Source organism: Symphalangus syndactylus, chromosome X (genome assembly GCF_028878055.3).
Source record: "Symphalangus syndactylus isolate Jambi chromosome X, NHGRI_mSymSyn1-v2.1_pri, whole genome shotgun sequence".
Lineage (NCBI taxonomy): Eukaryota > Metazoa > Chordata > Mammalia > Primates > Hylobatidae > Symphalangus > Symphalangus syndactylus.
The window spans coordinates 27,660,692-27,678,071 of NC_072447.2; the positions used below are offsets into that span (position 1 = coordinate 27,660,692).

Here is a 17,380-nt window from a genome sequence, read left to right on the forward strand (position 1 = left end):
TATAGTGATAGAGATTCAGAAGAGATATTATTAGGGATATATAGACATAGGGAGAAATAATTGTGCATATATAGATATAGTGATAGTGATATATAATTAGAGATATGTAGATATAGATGGATATGGATATAATTATAGTTAAGTTACAGAGATATAATTATAAACATAGAGTTATGGATATTGAGAAATATCTAGATATCAATGTATATATATGTAGATGTACTTGGTTGGTGCAAAAGTTATTGCAGTTTTTGCCATGGAATGTAATGGCAAAACCACAATTACTTTTGCACCAACCTATACATGTAGATATAGATATATCCAAGGCTACCCAGTTCCTGAGCATTCCCTCCTGACTCATTGGACTTGTTCCTCCTGCTCCCCCAACTAACTGAGTTAGCGCTCCCCTGCTCTAACTTGATCTTGGACATGCCTTTAACTTGTCCTACCACAACTACAGTCCTTAGTGTCCCAATTCCACATTCCTGAAAGGAATAACATGGCTTTTATATCCACCCTGGTCCAATCAGCTATGGCCTAGGACAGTTGAGTCATAGGGTACAAACCACTATTTGTGGCCACCACTTCAATAGGATTGTAGGAACTATTTAACAAAATGCGGGGGCGGGGGGGAGTTGATCATTTATTCATTGGATTAACAACCCTTCTTCGGTGAAATTAACCCGACTTTGCAATTTCAAATACAGTGTTTTGGGGTCATGGTTGATTTTTTTTTTTCACTGTCCTGGCAAAGAAAATGTTGGAATCACAGAACATTAAAGGAAGACACTTGAGGATCCAGAATCCTTGGCAAATACAAGCATGCCTCAAAGACATTGCAGGTTTCATTCCAGACCACCATAATAAAGAGACTATAACAGTAAAGTGAGTCACACAAATTTTTTGGCTTCCCAATTTATATAAAAGTTATGTTTACTGTAATCCCAGCACTTTGCGAGGCCGAGGCAAGCGGATCATGAGGTCAGGAGATCAAGATCATCCTGGCTAACACTAAAAAATGCTAAAAAATACTAAAAAAAAATACAAAAACAAAATTAGCCAGGCATGGTGGCGGGCGCCTGTAGTCCCAGCAACTCGGGAGGTTGAGGCGGGAGAATGGCGTGAACCTGGGAGGCGGAGCTTGCAGTGAGCCGAGATCGCGCCACTGCACTCCAGCCTGGGTGACAGAGCGAGGCGCTGTCTCAAAAAAAAAAAAAAAAAAGTTATGTTTAGATCATGCTATAGTCTATTAAGTGTGAAATGCAATTATGTCTAAAAAATGTACATACCTTAATTTAAAAATACTTTATTTTTTAAAAATGTTGATCATCTGAGCCTTCTGTGAGTTGTAACCTTTTCGCTGGTGGAGGACCTTGCTTTGATGTCAATAGCTGCTGATTGATAAGGATGGTGGTTGCTGAAGTTTAGGTGGCTGTGGCAATTTCTTAAAACAAAACAACAATGAAGTTTGCTGCATTGATGGACTCTTCCTTTTACAAAAGATTTATCCGTAGCATGTGATGCTGTTTGACACACATTTTTATGTACAGTAGAACTACTTTCAAAATTGGAGTCAATCCTGTTAAAACCTGCTGCTGCTTTATCAACTAAGCTGATGTACTATTCTAAATCCTTTGTTGTCATTTCAATAATGTTCACAGCATCTTCAGCAGGGGTAGTTTCCCTCTCAAGAAGCCATTTTCTTTGTTCATCCATAAAAAGCAACTTCTCATCCATTCAAGTTTTATGATAAGATTGCAGAAATTCATTTACATCTTTAGACTCTAATTCTAGTTCTCTTGCTACTTCCATCACATCTGCAGTTACTCCCTCCACTAAAGTCTTGAATCTCTCAAAGTCATCAATGAGAGTTGTAATCAAATTCTTCCAAACTCCTGTTATTGTTGATGTTTTGATCTCCTCCCACAAATTACAAATGTTCTTGATGGCATCTAGAATGATGAATCCTTTCCAGAAAGTTTTTTTTTTTTTATTATTTTTAGTAGAGATGGGGTCTCACTATGTTGCCCAGGCTGATCTAGAACTCCTGGCCTCTAGTAATCCTCGCCTCAGTCTCCCAAAGTGCTGGGATTACAGGTGTAAGCCACTGCACTCAGCCCTTTCCAGAAGGTTTTCAATTTACTTTGTCCAGATCCATCAAAGGAATCACTATCTATGGCAGCTATAGCCTTATAAAATGTATTTATTAAATAATAAGACTTGAAAGTTGAAATTACTCCTTGGTCCATGAGATGCAGAGTGGATGTTGTGTTAGGAGGCATGAAAACAACATTGATTTTGTTGCATATCTCCATCAGAGCTTCTGGGTGACCTGGTGCATTGTCAAGGAGCAGTAATATTTTGAAAGCAATCTTTCTTTCTAAGCAATAGGTCTCAATAGTGAGCTTAAAATATTCAGTAAACCATGCTGTGAACAGTTGTGCTGTCAACTAGGCTTTGCTATTCCATTTATAGAGCACAGACAGAGTGGATTCTGTATAATTATTAAGGGCTCTAGGATTTTCAGAATGGTAAATGAACATTGTCTTCGACTTAAAGTCATCAGCTGCATTAGCCTCAAACAAGAGAGTCAGCCTGTCCTTTGAAGTTTTTAGGCCAGGCATTGACTTCTCTGTAGCTATGAAAGTCCTAGATGGCATCTTCTTCCTATAGAAGGCTATTTCATATCCACTGAAAATCTGTTGTTTAGTATAGCCACCTTCATCAATGATGGTAGCTAGATCTTCTGAATAACTTGCGGCAGATTCTCCATCAGCACTTGCTGCTTCACCTTGCACTTTTATGTTATGGAGATGGCTTCTTAAAACTTCATGAACCAACCTCTGCTGGCTTCCAACTTTTCTTCTGCAGCTTCCTCACCACTATCTTCATAGAATTGAAGAGGTAGGGCCTTGCTCTGGGTTAGGCTTTGGCTTAAGGGAATGTTGTGGCTGAAGACCTTTGACTCTTCCTTTCATTTGAACACTTAGAGGCTATTGTAGGGCTGTTCATTGGCCTAATTTCAATGTTGTTGTGTTTTAGGAAATAGGAAGTCCTGAGGAGAGGGAAAAACACAGGGAGCAACAGGTTGGCAGAGCAGTCAGAACACACACATTTATTGAAATTTGCCGTCTTTTGTGAGTGCAGTTCATGGCACCCCAAAACAATTACAATACTAACATCAAAGATCACTGATCACAGATCTCCGTAACAGATATAACGATAATGAAAACGTTGGAAATATTGTGAGAATTACCAAAATGTGACAGACACACGAAGTGAGCCCATACCGTTGGAAAAGTGGCACTATAGACTTGCTCAATGTAGAATTGCCACAAACCTTCAGTTTGTGAAAAACACAGTATCTGCAAAGCACAACAAAGTGCACTGCAGTCAAATGAGGTATGCCTAGATATAGATGTAGAAAGTGAGGCCCAAACAGGTGAACTGGCTTGTCCAGGTTGAGGAAGTTAGCTGGTAGATTCCTGAACTAGATCCTCATCCTCCTAATTTCCAGTCCTAGGCTCCTTTACCGAACGATGCTGCCTCACTCAAGAGTAGTAGAACTCCTTTGTGTCAGAACGATGTGGTTTTCAATGAGTTATTATCTGAGAGAATATCATTTTTAAGATTTTCTATTTTCTAAAAATCTTGCCATCTAAAAATTACTTCATAAAATGATTCGTAAAAGTAGGGGATAAAACAAGGACAGTTATATGTATAGAGCAGGAAGAATTGATCTTTTTCCCTTGTTTCTGTAGCACCCTGAAGTACTTCTGTTAACACTTATGTCATTAATTCTAATAACATGTTTACATTTATGTGACTCAGGGTGAGGGTTTATGTCTTATTCATCTTTATATTCCAACCAAACACAGTGTCCAGCACATGATTGGTGAAGGGACAATAAATATTTGTTAAAGGAATGAACAAGCCTATAAACCATAGATGAGAACTTTTTGAAAATAGGAAGGTATATGTTTTCTACAAAAGAAAAAAAAGCAATTTTTTGTTTTAGAAAATGTTACTGTTTTTATTTCTTTAAAAAAAAAGGATCACAAATGTAGTTCCAATTTTAAGTCCACAGAGCATTTCTCAACCAAACATTTCCGAATCAAGTTGGAGTGACTCTGGATAAGTCTTTACTTTTAAGGTTTATCTAAACTGAGTTGCCTGGGTTTAGCTCTCACAAATTATTATATAGGATTTATGTAGGAAAAAATAAATAGACAAGCCTTGCGAGAGTATGCCAAGTTATTATTACATTCAACTGTGAACAATAAAATAGCAAAGGATATTTATACACAGACCAGGAAGAAGAAAGCATAGAGGATAGACTCAAGCAGTAATCCTCCCCACAATGAAGACAAAAAGAAAAGCCCCTGCTGATTGAATGCCTTCAGTTGGAAATTTATGAATTTGCTTTAAAGTCAAGGGAGCTAACATCTAGGCAATGGGGTTTCAATCACAGGCAAGGGGATTCTTTTATTTAATAATGACGTTTAAAGAGCCATGGACCCCCCCCACCCTTAAAAAAGCAGAGGAAAGCCATGTTGTCTCTCACCATAACATACGCTCCTACACATAAAGTATTATTTGCTATTTCTCGTGGTGAACTGATACTACCCCACATTTGCCAGGTGAAAAATCCCTGCTATGAAGAATGAAATCTGGTGGCAAAATTAATCGCCAGTGAGGTCTGACTTCAAAGCCCATGTTCTTTTCATTACATTGCTAGGTAATCTTAGACAAGATAGTTAACCGCTCTAAGCCTCACATTCCTCATCTGTAAAACGGGATAATAATGCCCACCTTAAACAGGTGTTGTCAGGATTAAATGATTACTCTTTATAAAATATCTAACGTATAACAATCACTCTACAAATATCAATTTCTTCCTCTCCCTCAATTACTAAGTGGTGAGTTCTAAGACCTAGCAAAACTTGAGAGAAAAATGCATCAAGGTATCATTTTTTCCCTTTTAATCTTGCCTTAGTTTTTTTTCTCCTGCCCTACAAGAGGTGAGAATTATATTGTTGAGGGAGACCAGACATTCTAAGAACCACGTGTTAGTCGTCCAGCCCACTTCACCAGGGAGAAAAAAGAAACAGGAACTGTCTGGTGGACACATTTCCACCAAGGGCCCCCACTACTTGGCACAGGGCCCAGCACTTTGCAGAGCCTCAATAAATGTGTGAGCAAGAAAGGAGGAAAGGAAGAGAGAGAGAGAGAGAAGGAGGGATGGGTGGAAAAGAAAGGAAAAGAAGATTGAAAGTGATGGGAACTTTTCTTCTACCATAGAGCTCCAAGAGCAGGGTTCTTGACAGGCACAGGATGAAGAAAATTGATGTGTATCTCAAGAAACACCTTCCCATACAGAGTTTAGCAGTGTCTGCATCGAAAGACATATAATTCTTCATTGACTCCTTTCACTGAATAAGAAGAAATGGAAAGAAACAGACCAGGAAAATATATCAATTTCTAGAACAAGGCACTGGGCTACAATTAACACAGAAGATTAACAATTAAGAGTTGCCAGTTTTGTCTTCAGTAGGAATGATGATCAATAAAACATCATGAAGTTTGAAGGGGAGGACTCTATAGTAGAAACACAGGGACATTAACTCATCCTATGTGGGACATCAGGAAAGTTGCTCCACAGGCTGGAGCTGAGCTTTTGCATCTGTAAAATGTGGGAGTTGGTTCATATTAGTGGTTCTCAACATCAGCTGTTCATTAGAATCACCAGAGGAGTTTCTGAAAGTGCCCATGCTCTAGCCATAGCCCAGACATTAGCATCTTGGAAGGTGGAGCCCCAGGCATCAGTAGTTTCAAAGCTTCCCAGGTGATCCCAATGTGCAGATAAACTTGAGAACTACTGATCCAGGTGATTTCTGGACCCTCACTACCCCTAGTGTGGTCCTCAGACAAGCAGCATGGGTGTCGCTTGAGATCTTTTTAGTAATTAAGATTCTCAGACCTTACCCCAGACCTAAATAAACAGAATCTGCATTTTAACAAGATCCCCAGGCAATCTATACTGACATTAAATCTTGAAAACACTGGCCTAGACACTCTTCTATGCAGCTCTTTCTTCTGACAATGCTTTGCTTTTGGTGCGGATATTACAATAATTTTTAGATCTCAGTGCCTGGCACATTGTAACTGTTAAAAGTTTTATACGTGTGTCATGTATATGTACTCAGAAAGCACAGAAATATCCCGTCACACCTGTTCCACACAGGGGGTTAAGTGGAAATAGATTGGAAGAAAATGTACCCCTGTAAAAGGCACAGACAATTTTATGAGATTCTGATCAAAGATTGTTTTTTCTTTGTAGAATGATGAAGTAGAGTCCCCTAAAGATCAGTGTCCAGGTTCCTCTTCAAAGTCAGCAACACCAGTGCAGTTATTAAAAACAACTGCCTCCATGTGGCATTTTGTATCCAACATCTTCTCACCTGGCAACCCATCATTTGCAGGTTCCTTCTCTGTTGCTCATATTATGTGATAGCTCTTTTGTTCACAGCTCCCCCAGGAAATAATAGGTGGGTTGGCTGGGGAGTGTTTGACCTCCTCCAAAGTTTCCTGTTGTAATGTTCATTACCTCCTTTAAGCCTACAGAAGAGAATTCAGCTCTGACAAACAAAAGGCACGAAGTGTCAAAATACTGAAACTAAAGCTAGAAAGTTACAGATAATGTCAATGAAAGATGTTATTCTGACTTTGTAACTCAGGACTAAGAAGGCAGATAGCCCTTACATTTTAGACTAATCATGTTTAGTTAGGACTTTTTTGAGTAATGGTTTATGTGGAGGAGAGAGTGATTAGTATCCAAATGTTAAGGGAGAAGTTGCATGGGCAAAAATCCATAATTTTTAATTCAATTCGAGTTCCAGATATTAGGTAGCTGCCAATGTCGTGCCACTACCCGTATCCCCTCAGGCCTTACATTTCAGTAGGACCTTCAACAGTCGGTATCTCTAGCCGTTTGTCTGAGGGCTTTCTTTGGCTGTAAGCCCCACTCTGTCTTCAGCACAGAAGACTGAGTTCTAGGATCAGTACCACAGTTGAAGCTTTCAGGTAATGAGTGAATGGAAGTGGTGTATAAATACCCAGTTCCCTTGCCTTTTAGGTAAAACTATTTGGAGATGCATGTTCTTTGCTGGCTCTGGGAGATCCCCAGCAGCATGAACCTCCAGTTGCTCACAATGATAACTTAATACATGCCTGATATTGTCTTCTTTCCCAACTCATTTCCTCACTCACCTACCCATGTTCTCTGTAACTTCAGGATAAACTACTTTTACTTGAATCCTTGCCTCAGGGCCTGCTTGTGGGGAAACCCACACCAAGACAAATTTTATCTTCCATTTTCTTTAAGATCTTCACAGGTATAGAGTTCATACCTTATATTATTTTCTTTTAGTTTTAATATTTTCAGTAAATAAAATAAGTTACGGTATGAAGAGTTCAAAGTGTTTTGATGACAACCTTGAAGAGCTCATTTTATTACCTTATTCATGATACTCATCTGACATATGAATCTGCCAATAAGTGAGAAGGTGAGAAAAGAGATTCATGTAACAGCAGCACAGCCCAATGGGGAAAAGCCCTGGTTTCCAGTTCTGGTTCTATACTTGTTAGCTGTATGACCTTGGTCAGGCAAGTTGCTTAACTTCTCTGACTCAGTTTCTTGACGCTTCAAACGTGGGTGAACTAATGGTCTCCATCCATAGGCTTGTGGATGTTCAATCAGATAACATATGTGTTTAGGACAACATCTGACACTATTAATTATGAGCAGCTCAATGGTCTAACTAGTTACTGACCCAAGAATACTGAATCCATGGGGATACCTTCAACTGTAAAATAGAAGACCCAACTAAACATGGCTTGCACCAATAAGAACATCTATTACAACGTAAAGCAAGATTCTGCAGCAAGAATCTCCCCCCTCCCTACTTTCCACATTTCATTGGCCAGAATTAAGGCATATGCCTATAAAACCATGAATCAAGCTTCCAATCAAGACAAACCTTCTCTTTCTCTGTATCCTTTTTCATTTCATTTCTCACACCGGGCCACTGTGTGTCAGAGGACTATCACAATAAGCCTCAGTAGATTGGCTGGTGCCGGGCAACCTTAGCTGAGCTCATTCATATACGTGTGGATTGGGTAATATACATGAGGCTCCACCGAGTACCTCTGCCTCAAACTATAGATCTGCAGGTTGACGAGGTAGCTTTTTCACCTGTTTCTCATTCTCCTTGGACCACCAGGCTAGGTGGTGCAAGGTCTTCTCATGCCTATGATAGAGGGTCAGGTGTGTTAAGACCTAGGCTTGGAACTGGAACACTGCAACTTTTCTGCCGTTAAACCATTGATCAAACAAATCACACGGCCAAGTCCAAAGCCAAGGTGTGGGGTCATAGTGTCTGCCTACCATGAAGCCAAAGGGTGTGGATGTAGGAAGGACAGAAAGGGACCAGTCATTCATTCTAATGTAACACGTTGTCAGAACAAAGAATGTGTCAGTACCCAAATGAATCTGAATTCATATAGCATTCATGTTTCTGCCATGAATTTCTGCACTGGTTACTATATTGGGATATCATCTGGGGTCCCATGTAAGTAAGCTGTTGCAAATGGGCCTGAGAGATTACTTGCCAAATGACAGAGATGCCCAGGACTTAGTGACCTTCCAGCTCTAGCATCCCACGATTTGCAGTTTGTAGAAGAAAACCAGGAGAACGTGAAAACCCAAAGAGAAGTGAGGTATCATGTCTTAGGAACCTGCATCCTTGCATCCTACTTCGACTTCTCAACTAAATTCTTAAGTCCTAGAGTGCAGGTATCACTGAAATTTGCCCCATGCCTGAAATAGATGGCAGTAGATAGTGACTCTGACAAGCGTGAAGTGACCTGAATTTGGGGGAAGTTTCTGGGTGAACAGAGAGCGCGGAGGATGCGCGGGTCATGCTGGAGGCGGGTCCCAGCCAGATGTGCACGGCCCGCCCCGTCCTCCCTCGCTCACCCCGTCCGGCTTCATCCGCAGAGAAGCCTCGGCCAGGCTTGCCAGGGCGCCCCCAGCCCCTCCCCAGACCGCGAGCGCCCCTGCAGCGGTGCCCGGCCTCCCCTCCCACCCTGCAGGGACAGCACCGGTAACTGCGAGTGGAGCGGAGGACCGGAGCGGCTGAGGAGAGGAGGCGGCGGCTCAGCTGCGAAGGGGTCCGGCCGGCGCCCTCCCGAGGGGGCTCGGGAGGAGGAGGGAGGGTCCGTGCAAGAATGCCTCTGCCCTGGAGCCTTGCGCTCCCGCTGCTGCTCCCCTGGGTGGCAGGTGGTTTCGGGAACGCGGCCAGGTGAGTGTCTGACTGGCGATTGGCTTCCCCCCACCCCCGGCCTGAGCTCCAGCTTTGGGGCCGCATGTCTTTGCAGGCACCCCCGCGTGTATGGGTGTGAGTGTGCACGTGTGCCTGTGCGTGCTGCGACGGGATTTAACCTGGATACCAGGCCTGGGGCGCCCACGGGCTTTCCTCCCTGCTCTCCTGTGGCGGGGCTTTGCACCTAGTTAGCTCCTTTTGCATCAGCTGTGCCCCACCTGGCTGAGTCCGGAGGGTTGCAGGAGGAGGGAGGCTCTGCGCTCTGCGCGCAGACCCGTGGGTGCGTGCGGGCTTGGTGGTCTGCAGACCTGCTGTAGGGGCAGGTGTGTGAGGGTTGGTATGCGTGTCGGTGGGTGGGTTCTGTGTCTGTGCGGTTTTGTGTTTTCCACTCTATTCACAGGACACCAAGTGCTTGTCAGTCGCTAGTTTTGCTGGGGAAGGAGGGAAAGAAACCGAGGACGATCAAGCATTTACTGTTCTTGGGCTGAGCCAGTCGGGCTGCTCTCCTCACTGCTCTCTGATTAGGGTTGATGAACTGGAAAGAAAGGACACGGTTGTCAGATGACAACCATTCTCATTCTTGCTATGGCAATGCAGACTCTGAAGCCTTTCCCTACTGCCCTTAAGCTTCTGGAGGTCAGTTTGCTGGCCTGAAATATTTAGGCCTCACTTCGCTGAGACCTGAAATATTTTTTCCAGAGATGGGCAAAGACGCTTAGTAAATGCACGCTTACATGGTGACTGTCGACCTGGCACTGTTCTAAGCACTTCAGTACTATTAACCTACCCAAAGCCATAATGGCTCTGTGTGTAAGGTACTGTTATCATCATCTCCGTGTTGTAGAAGAGAAAAACGAGGCACAGAGAGGTAAAGCAATTTGCCTGAGGGAGCATAGCCAGTAAGAGATGGAGCCAGGGTGCAAACCTAGGTATTCTGGCCCAAAGTCTGTTCTTCACCAGGGCACTAGGGCAGCCTTCCGGCAACAGAAGAGGTTTTCTGGTTCTCTGACTGTGATGTCTTGCTTTCTACTTAGGTGTCCACTAGAATATGGTTTTTCCACCGCAGCATTATTGACCTTTTGGGCTGGGCTGGATAATTATTTGTTGGGGTGATGTGCTGCCCTGTGCATTGTAAGATGTTTAGCAGCACCTGTGGCCTCTACTCACTAGATACTAGTAGCAACCTTGACCCTACCCCCACCCCCCACCCCCACCACCAAGTTATGGCAACAAAAAAAAGGTTTGGGATATTGCCCAAGGTCCCTGGAGGGCACAATTGCTCCCAGCGGAGACTGCTGAACTATAGAAATTTTTCAGTGCTGATTCCTGAGGAGGGTAGGATAAGAGCTTTGGTTTGGTACAGGCTTCTCGAAGGTTTGCCTATCTTTGTTTGACTTACAGGAAAAAATATTTCATCAGAGTTAGCCATGGTATTAAAGGATTTTAAAGTTAAAACAGAACAAACCTCAAACCAGGTTCTTAGACTGTATCATCGCAAGTTTCAATTTCCTTTTCATGATAAAAATGTAAGCAGATGCAATTTGCTCATAATCACATTTTCCTTGAATGCTAGAGGTTCTTGCGTTGCTAGAAAGCCCACTTAAAAAAGACCAAATGCTATTTGGAGATGAGATTAATAGTTCTTTAGCGGCCAGCAAACTGACCTCCAGGAGCTTCACTTTCAAAGTGCCACCAAATTAAATTAAAAGCCAAAAGCCCCTGGATAAACCAAAGCATATTAAACTGGAGAATCCATGTCAGGATTCTGCAATTCTGCAGTTTTTAAGATGTGAACCATGGTTTCTTTAGACGATTATCAAGTTTATGAGCTGGTGTGTTTATTATTTGCTCAACATGCTTGGAAATGTCAAGTGGTCAGCTCTTCAGGAATGTCCAGGACCCATGTTTAATCAGCTCTAGATTCCACATTATGGATAAGACACTGTTACAGAGAAGGCAAGGCCCCCATTGCAGAAAACTGTGTCTACTGGTTATTTCCTGGCGTTTCACAACTTATAGGAAAAACTGTGGCTGCTGTATAGAGATTTCCAGTATAAGCATCAGTTATTTTTAATTGAAACACTGCACTATGATTTTATAACCTAGAAAAGTATGTGCTTCTTAAATGGTATTTAGTGCATAGTACACAACGCTCATCAAATGAATAAATCATTAGCTCCATGCATGTACCTGCTCTTAAGCTTCAGAATTTGGCTTGCCTTATATTTTTTATGTCCTTTGGGTATTGGAACTATTTAGATACCCTAGACCTGTCCAATACAGCAAAGATGGTAACCAGGAGCCCCAAGTGGCTATTGAATACCTGAAATGTGACCAGTCCAAGTTGAGATGTGCTGTAAAAAGTAAAAAATACACATCTAATTTTCAAGATGTAGTAGGAAAAAAAAGAACAGGAACTATCTCACTAATCATTTGATATTGATTACACGTTGAAATGGTAATGTGGATATACTGCATTAGATAAAATTGTTATTAAAATTAATTGCTTCTGTTTCTTTAACATTTAAAAAAATGCGGCTACTAGAAAATTTTAAATGGCATATATGGATATTTATTTCTATTGGACAGTGCTGGTCTAGAACATTTATTGATCTGAACTCCATCTCAAGTGTTCTAAGTCCTAACACTGGGATCTTTTTGCCTTGGGGACCTAAGATAAATATATTATTAACTTTGCTATTCTGGAGATTAACGTTTGGAGCAACTCCTTACTTACAACATATTTCTGTTTTATATTTTTTTCTCTACTGAATTCAAGTAAAAATAATGTTAGAGAGGAGGGAATGACTAGGTTCCTGCTGAGAGGCTTTACTTACAGAGACCACATGCTATGTGGGTAATTGATTTTTCTCAAAGCCCTGGTAGCAAAGTGCCACTGTAAAAATTGGCCACAAATTCCATGGCTTAAAACAACAGAAGTTTATTGTCTTACAGTTCTGAAGACCGGAAGTCCATAACGAATCTTACGGGGCTAAGATTAAGGCATCAGCAGGACTGGTTTCTTCTGGAGGCTCCAGGAAGGATCCATTTCTTGCTTCTTCCAGCTTCTAGAGGCTGCCAACAGTCCTTAGCTTGTGGCACAATATCTTTTTCCTTTGTCACCTTGCCTTCTCTCTGATTCTTCCTTGTTTTCTTCCTCCTAAGAAGAACGCTTGTGATTATATCAGGCCCACTCGGATAATTCAGGATAATCTTCTCATTGCAAGATCCCTCACTTGATCACATCCGGAAAGTCCCTTTTGATATATAAGATAACATTTACAGGTTCCGGGGATTAGGATGTATACCTCTGCGGGGTGGGGGCATTATGCAGCCTTTCACAGGAAGCCTGAGCTGTAAGTCTGTTGTTTTTATTTCTACGGGCTAGATTTTACCTTTAAACATGATTTTGGTGATTTTTGAATGGTTGGTATATCATTTATTTATTTATTCTTCAAACTGTAATTTGTGAGAATGTACCCAAAACTAAAGAGCTGTGTGTTTCTGGGAAATAATAATCATCTAATTACAACTTAAAAAACATTTCTGGGCAGCCTTATTTCAATAGTTAGTTTCACTGGCTTAGTAGGTGTTAAAGTCCTATTTATATGTAATTCATGAGCATAAATCAAGGCTGTGTAAACATTACAATGAAAATAAGTATATTACCTAGTCTTCATAAATCAGTTTGGCATTCAACAAATATTATTGAGGCCCTAGTGTCAACCATTTTCAATGTTATTTCAATCAATTCTCTCAGCAACTCTAAGAAATGGGTATTGTGTTCATTTGACAGACGAAGGAATGGAGAAACTTGAAGAAATTAGGTGATTTCCCATGAATTACATTTGATTTGGTCTTCTGCTCTAAGACTAGTGTTGTCCCACTATTCCAAATTTATTCCCTCAAAAAAAGTAAATACAGAAAAGCTGGCATTTTTACAAAGGGCTTTCTTACAAATGATCACCAGTGATCCTGTTTAGCTTGACCCTAGTTCAGCACATTCAAGGGACATATGTAGAGTAAGTGCTCCATCCACCCAGCAGCACCACTTTCCTTTCTAAGTTTGCATTTTCTCAGAAGCAGACTCTGTGTGTAGTTTATTTGAGGGGTGACCCCAGGAAGTTCTGGTAGAGAAGTGGGGAAGTGGGACAGAAAAGGGAAAGAAGTGTTGTCAAAATAAGTCACCACTCTGAGTGAATCCTGCTGGGGAATTCTAGGAGACAGTAGAATACGAGCATCCTAGTTATCCCTCGTGAAGGCAAGGGAGCCGGGGTGTTTGTAATCCCAACAGTCATTGGTTGAGGGCTTCTGGGGAAAGGGGTTCTGCACTTTCAGCCTACTGTGCACACAGGAAGAGCTGGCTCCTGCCAAGACAAAAAGTTCTCAGGAATCAGGAAATGAGGCCGGTCAGGTTCCACAATGTGCCAACAACTATTTGCCACTGACCCAGTAAAACAGGGAACTACCACTGATGAACTTGTGCTCCTGGTGACAAATTTCAGGACAAAAACTCCTCTGAGGACAGTGGGGGCAGGACATGCAGGTGTCCAGAGGTGATGTGGACTGAATTGTACACTCCCTCAAGATTCATATGTTGAAGCCCTAACCCCACTACCTTAGAATGTAATTACATTTGGAGATAGGGTCTTTAAAGGAGCAGTTAAATTAAAATCAGTTCATTATGGTGGGTCCTTATCCAATATGACTGCTGTCATAAGAAGAGGGGATTAGGGCCTTTCTCCCTCCCCAGCCATCTTGGTGGATGCTCTTGGCTGGTGGCCATCCCACACCTAAGACAGGAAGATTGTGGCTGCAAAAAAGACAAAAAAAAAAAAATCACTGGAGTCAATCAACTGTAGGCTCCAATTCATTATGAAAAGTGAAAAGTACATGCTGGAGTACAAGAAGACTCTGAAGATGACAAGGCAAGTGAAACTGTCATCCTTGCCAACAATTGTACAGCTCTGAGGAAATCTGAAATAGCATTATTACAGCATATTGGCCAAAACTGGTGTCCATCACTACACTGGCAATAATAATGAATTGTGCACAGCATGCAGAAAATACTACATATTCTGCACACTAGCTATCATTTATCCAGATGATTCTGATATCATTAGAAGCATGCCATAACAGACTGGTGAAAGGTAAACCATACAAAATTATTCTTTACTAAAACTTGCCAAAGCTTATTTAAAAAAAAAAAACAAACAGGCCAGGCATGGTGGCTCATGCCTGTAATCCCAGCACTTTGGGAGACCGAGGCAGGCAGATCACCTGAGGTTGGGAGTTTGAGACCAGCCTGACCAACATGGAGAAACTGTCTCTACTAAAAATACAAAATTAGCCAGGCATGGTGGTGCATTCCTATAATCCCAGCTACTCGGGAGGTTGAGGCAGGAGAATCACTTGAGCCCAGGAGGCGGAGGTTGCGGTGAGCTGAGATCATGCCATTCTAACTCAAAAAACAAGCCAAAAAGAGGAGATTAGGACATAGACACACACAGAGGAAAGACCATGTATGGACACAAAAAGAAGACAGCCATCTACAAGCTAAGGAGAGAGGAAACCAACCCTACCAACACCTTGATCTTGGTCCTCCAGCCTCCAGAACCGTGAGAGAATAAATGTGTGTTGTTTAAGCCACCCAGTCTGTTGTGGTACTTTGTTATGGCAGCCCCAGCAAACTAATACATAAGGTACGTTCAGAAAAGATAGAAACCGCATAAGATCAAAGAACAAAAGTCCACCTGATCTTTATTTTCAGTTTAATGCACACTGAAAACTGGCCTCACAAGCTATTTGACATTGGGGGTTTTAAGCAGGAAATGTCAGAATATGGATAATGGGCATGTAGCAGCTGGCTAGCATGGCAACATTGCTTTTTGATCCTTCAGAATTAGCTGCAAGTGATAGAAAACTCAAATAACCTTGGCTTAAGCAAGATAGACATGTGTTTCTCTTTCACAAAGGTGTGGGTAGTTGGGCTGATATGGCTGGCTTTCCATGGAGTCAGGGACCCAGATGCTGCCATTTTATGGGTCCATCAGAAGGTCCTCCCCTTGTGGCCTAAGATGGCTTCTTGAGCTTCAGCAAACCTGTCAAAATTCCAGCTGTGTTGGGCCGTTCTTTCATTGCTATAAAGAAATACCTGAGACTGGGTAATTTATAAAGAAAAGAGGTTTAATTGGCTTACCGTTCTGCAGGCTTTACAGGAAGCATAGTGGCTTCTGCCTCTGGTGAGGCCTCAGGAAGCTTCCAATCATGGCAGAAGGTGAAGGGGGAGCAGGTGTCTCACATGGAAAAAGCAGGAGCAAGGGTGGAGGAAGGTGCCACATGCCACACACTCATACACTTTTAAACAACCAGATCTCATGAGAACACACTCACTACCATGAGGAGAACACCAAGGGGATGGTGCTAAACCATTCATGAGAAATCCACCCTCACGATCCAGTCACCTCCTGCTGGGCCCCACCTCCAACTTTGGGGATTACATTTAAACATGAGATTTGAGAGATAAATATCCCATCTATATCACCAGCCAATAAGAGGAAATAAATGAAGAACATCATCCTCCCTTCACAGCCACATCTTGGAAGTGTTGCACATGGCACTTCTGTTTACATCCCATTGGCCAGAACTTAGTTCCATGGCCACATATTATTGAAGTGAAGGCTGGGAAATGTAGTCTATATTCTGAGTAGCTATGTAATAGGGGTCTTATTACTAAGAAGGAAGGGGAGAACAGAGATTGAGGTCCCACTGGCAATGTTGACCATGTGTAAATTACAGATCACATCTCCAATTATATAGATGAGTAAACTGAATTTCAAAAGAATAGATTGTTAAATGATTTGCCCAGAATCTCACATTGAACAAGTGACAGATTTAAAAGCCATGGTGTTTCCCAAGGATTAAGTCACTTTTCATGAAATATTTTCCCCAGAGAGATCAGTAGTACTTCTAGTTTCATCAGTTAACCCTCTGGGTCCCAGTGGGTAAGTTTTAATAACTGGCCTGTTTTCAACGTGAAGGTCTTGTTTATGAAAAAAAATTATAAAAAGTGTTAAAATTAATTCAGTTTAATGCAACATTAACTGAACAGTTGATGTGCCCAAACATTCTTCTGAATGCCAGAGATTCATATCTACTGCCTCCCTCACTAGACAACTTCATAGGGCCATCAAAATGTCTGTCTTTCCTTTTTGGCCAGGGAAGCCAGGGAGGAAGGATGTAAGTCCAGGTTCTAGCCCAGTGCCTGGCACATAGTAGGTGCTGAATTAAAAGTTAGGTAAATTAATAAATGACCAAGGAAGGGGGATGGAGAGGCAAATAATGTTATTTATATATAAATAATAAGTATGTATATATATATATATATATATACACACAGTATAGCATTTCAAAGAATGAATATATGTCTATATGCAGATGTATAAACACATAAAACATTCCACAGAATACAGATAAGAGAGAAACTGAGTCCACATGAGAGAATCAGGGAAAACTGAATACAGGGGATGACACTTATACTGTTCTTATGGAGCAAATGTGAGCCCACCTGATATAAAATGGGCATAGAAAGCAAACATTCCAATGCTTAATTCCTAGTAGGTATTACATAAGAATAAATGAATGGATGGATAGATACATACCTGCAAAAAGAATGCATAAGGAGAGCATCAGCCCAAGATACAGAAAGTGGACTGGCCAGGTCATAGTGGGCTTAGGTCATAAGCCCAGTGGCTGCCAAGAGGCAAAGAAGGCAGGCTGGAACCAGGCTGTGAGGAGCCCAGTACACTGAGCCAAGGAGTTTGGACTTTGCAGGCTCTGTGTTCTTTAAAGTTAACACGATCGTGACTAATTCATGCACAGAATTATGACACAATTGCACAGAATTATTAAGGTAATGAGCTATAGTTTAATTGGCAGCATTTTTCTTTTCTAATGTACATAATAATAGTATGCTTATAATCTCTGATATCTCGGAT

The 17,380-nt window shown here is 41.6% G+C and overlaps 1 protein-coding gene and 1 pseudogene across 3 annotated transcripts in view; both read left to right on the forward strand.

Annotated features, from left to right (window-relative positions):
• The window catches only part of EGFL6 (EGF like domain multiple 6), a 183,716-nt gene that overhangs the window by 108,284 nt on the left and 58,052 nt on the right, over positions 1–17,380 (forward strand). For 2 of the 3 annotated variants that reach the window (XM_055268933.1, XM_055268934.1), the window contains exon 1: positions 9,032–9,362. The exons of the other annotated variant lie outside the window; for it this stretch is intronic. In XM_055268933.1, the coding sequence (XP_055124908.1) occupies positions 9,289–9,362 (74 nt within the window). In that variant the 5' untranslated portion in view covers positions 9,032–9,288. Of the gene's footprint in view, positions 1–9,031; positions 9,363–17,380 lie in introns of those variants that run through there. 3 annotated transcript variants of the gene reach the window in all.
• Positions 9,453–14,537, forward strand: LOC129475758 (large ribosomal subunit protein eL30-like; annotated as a pseudogene).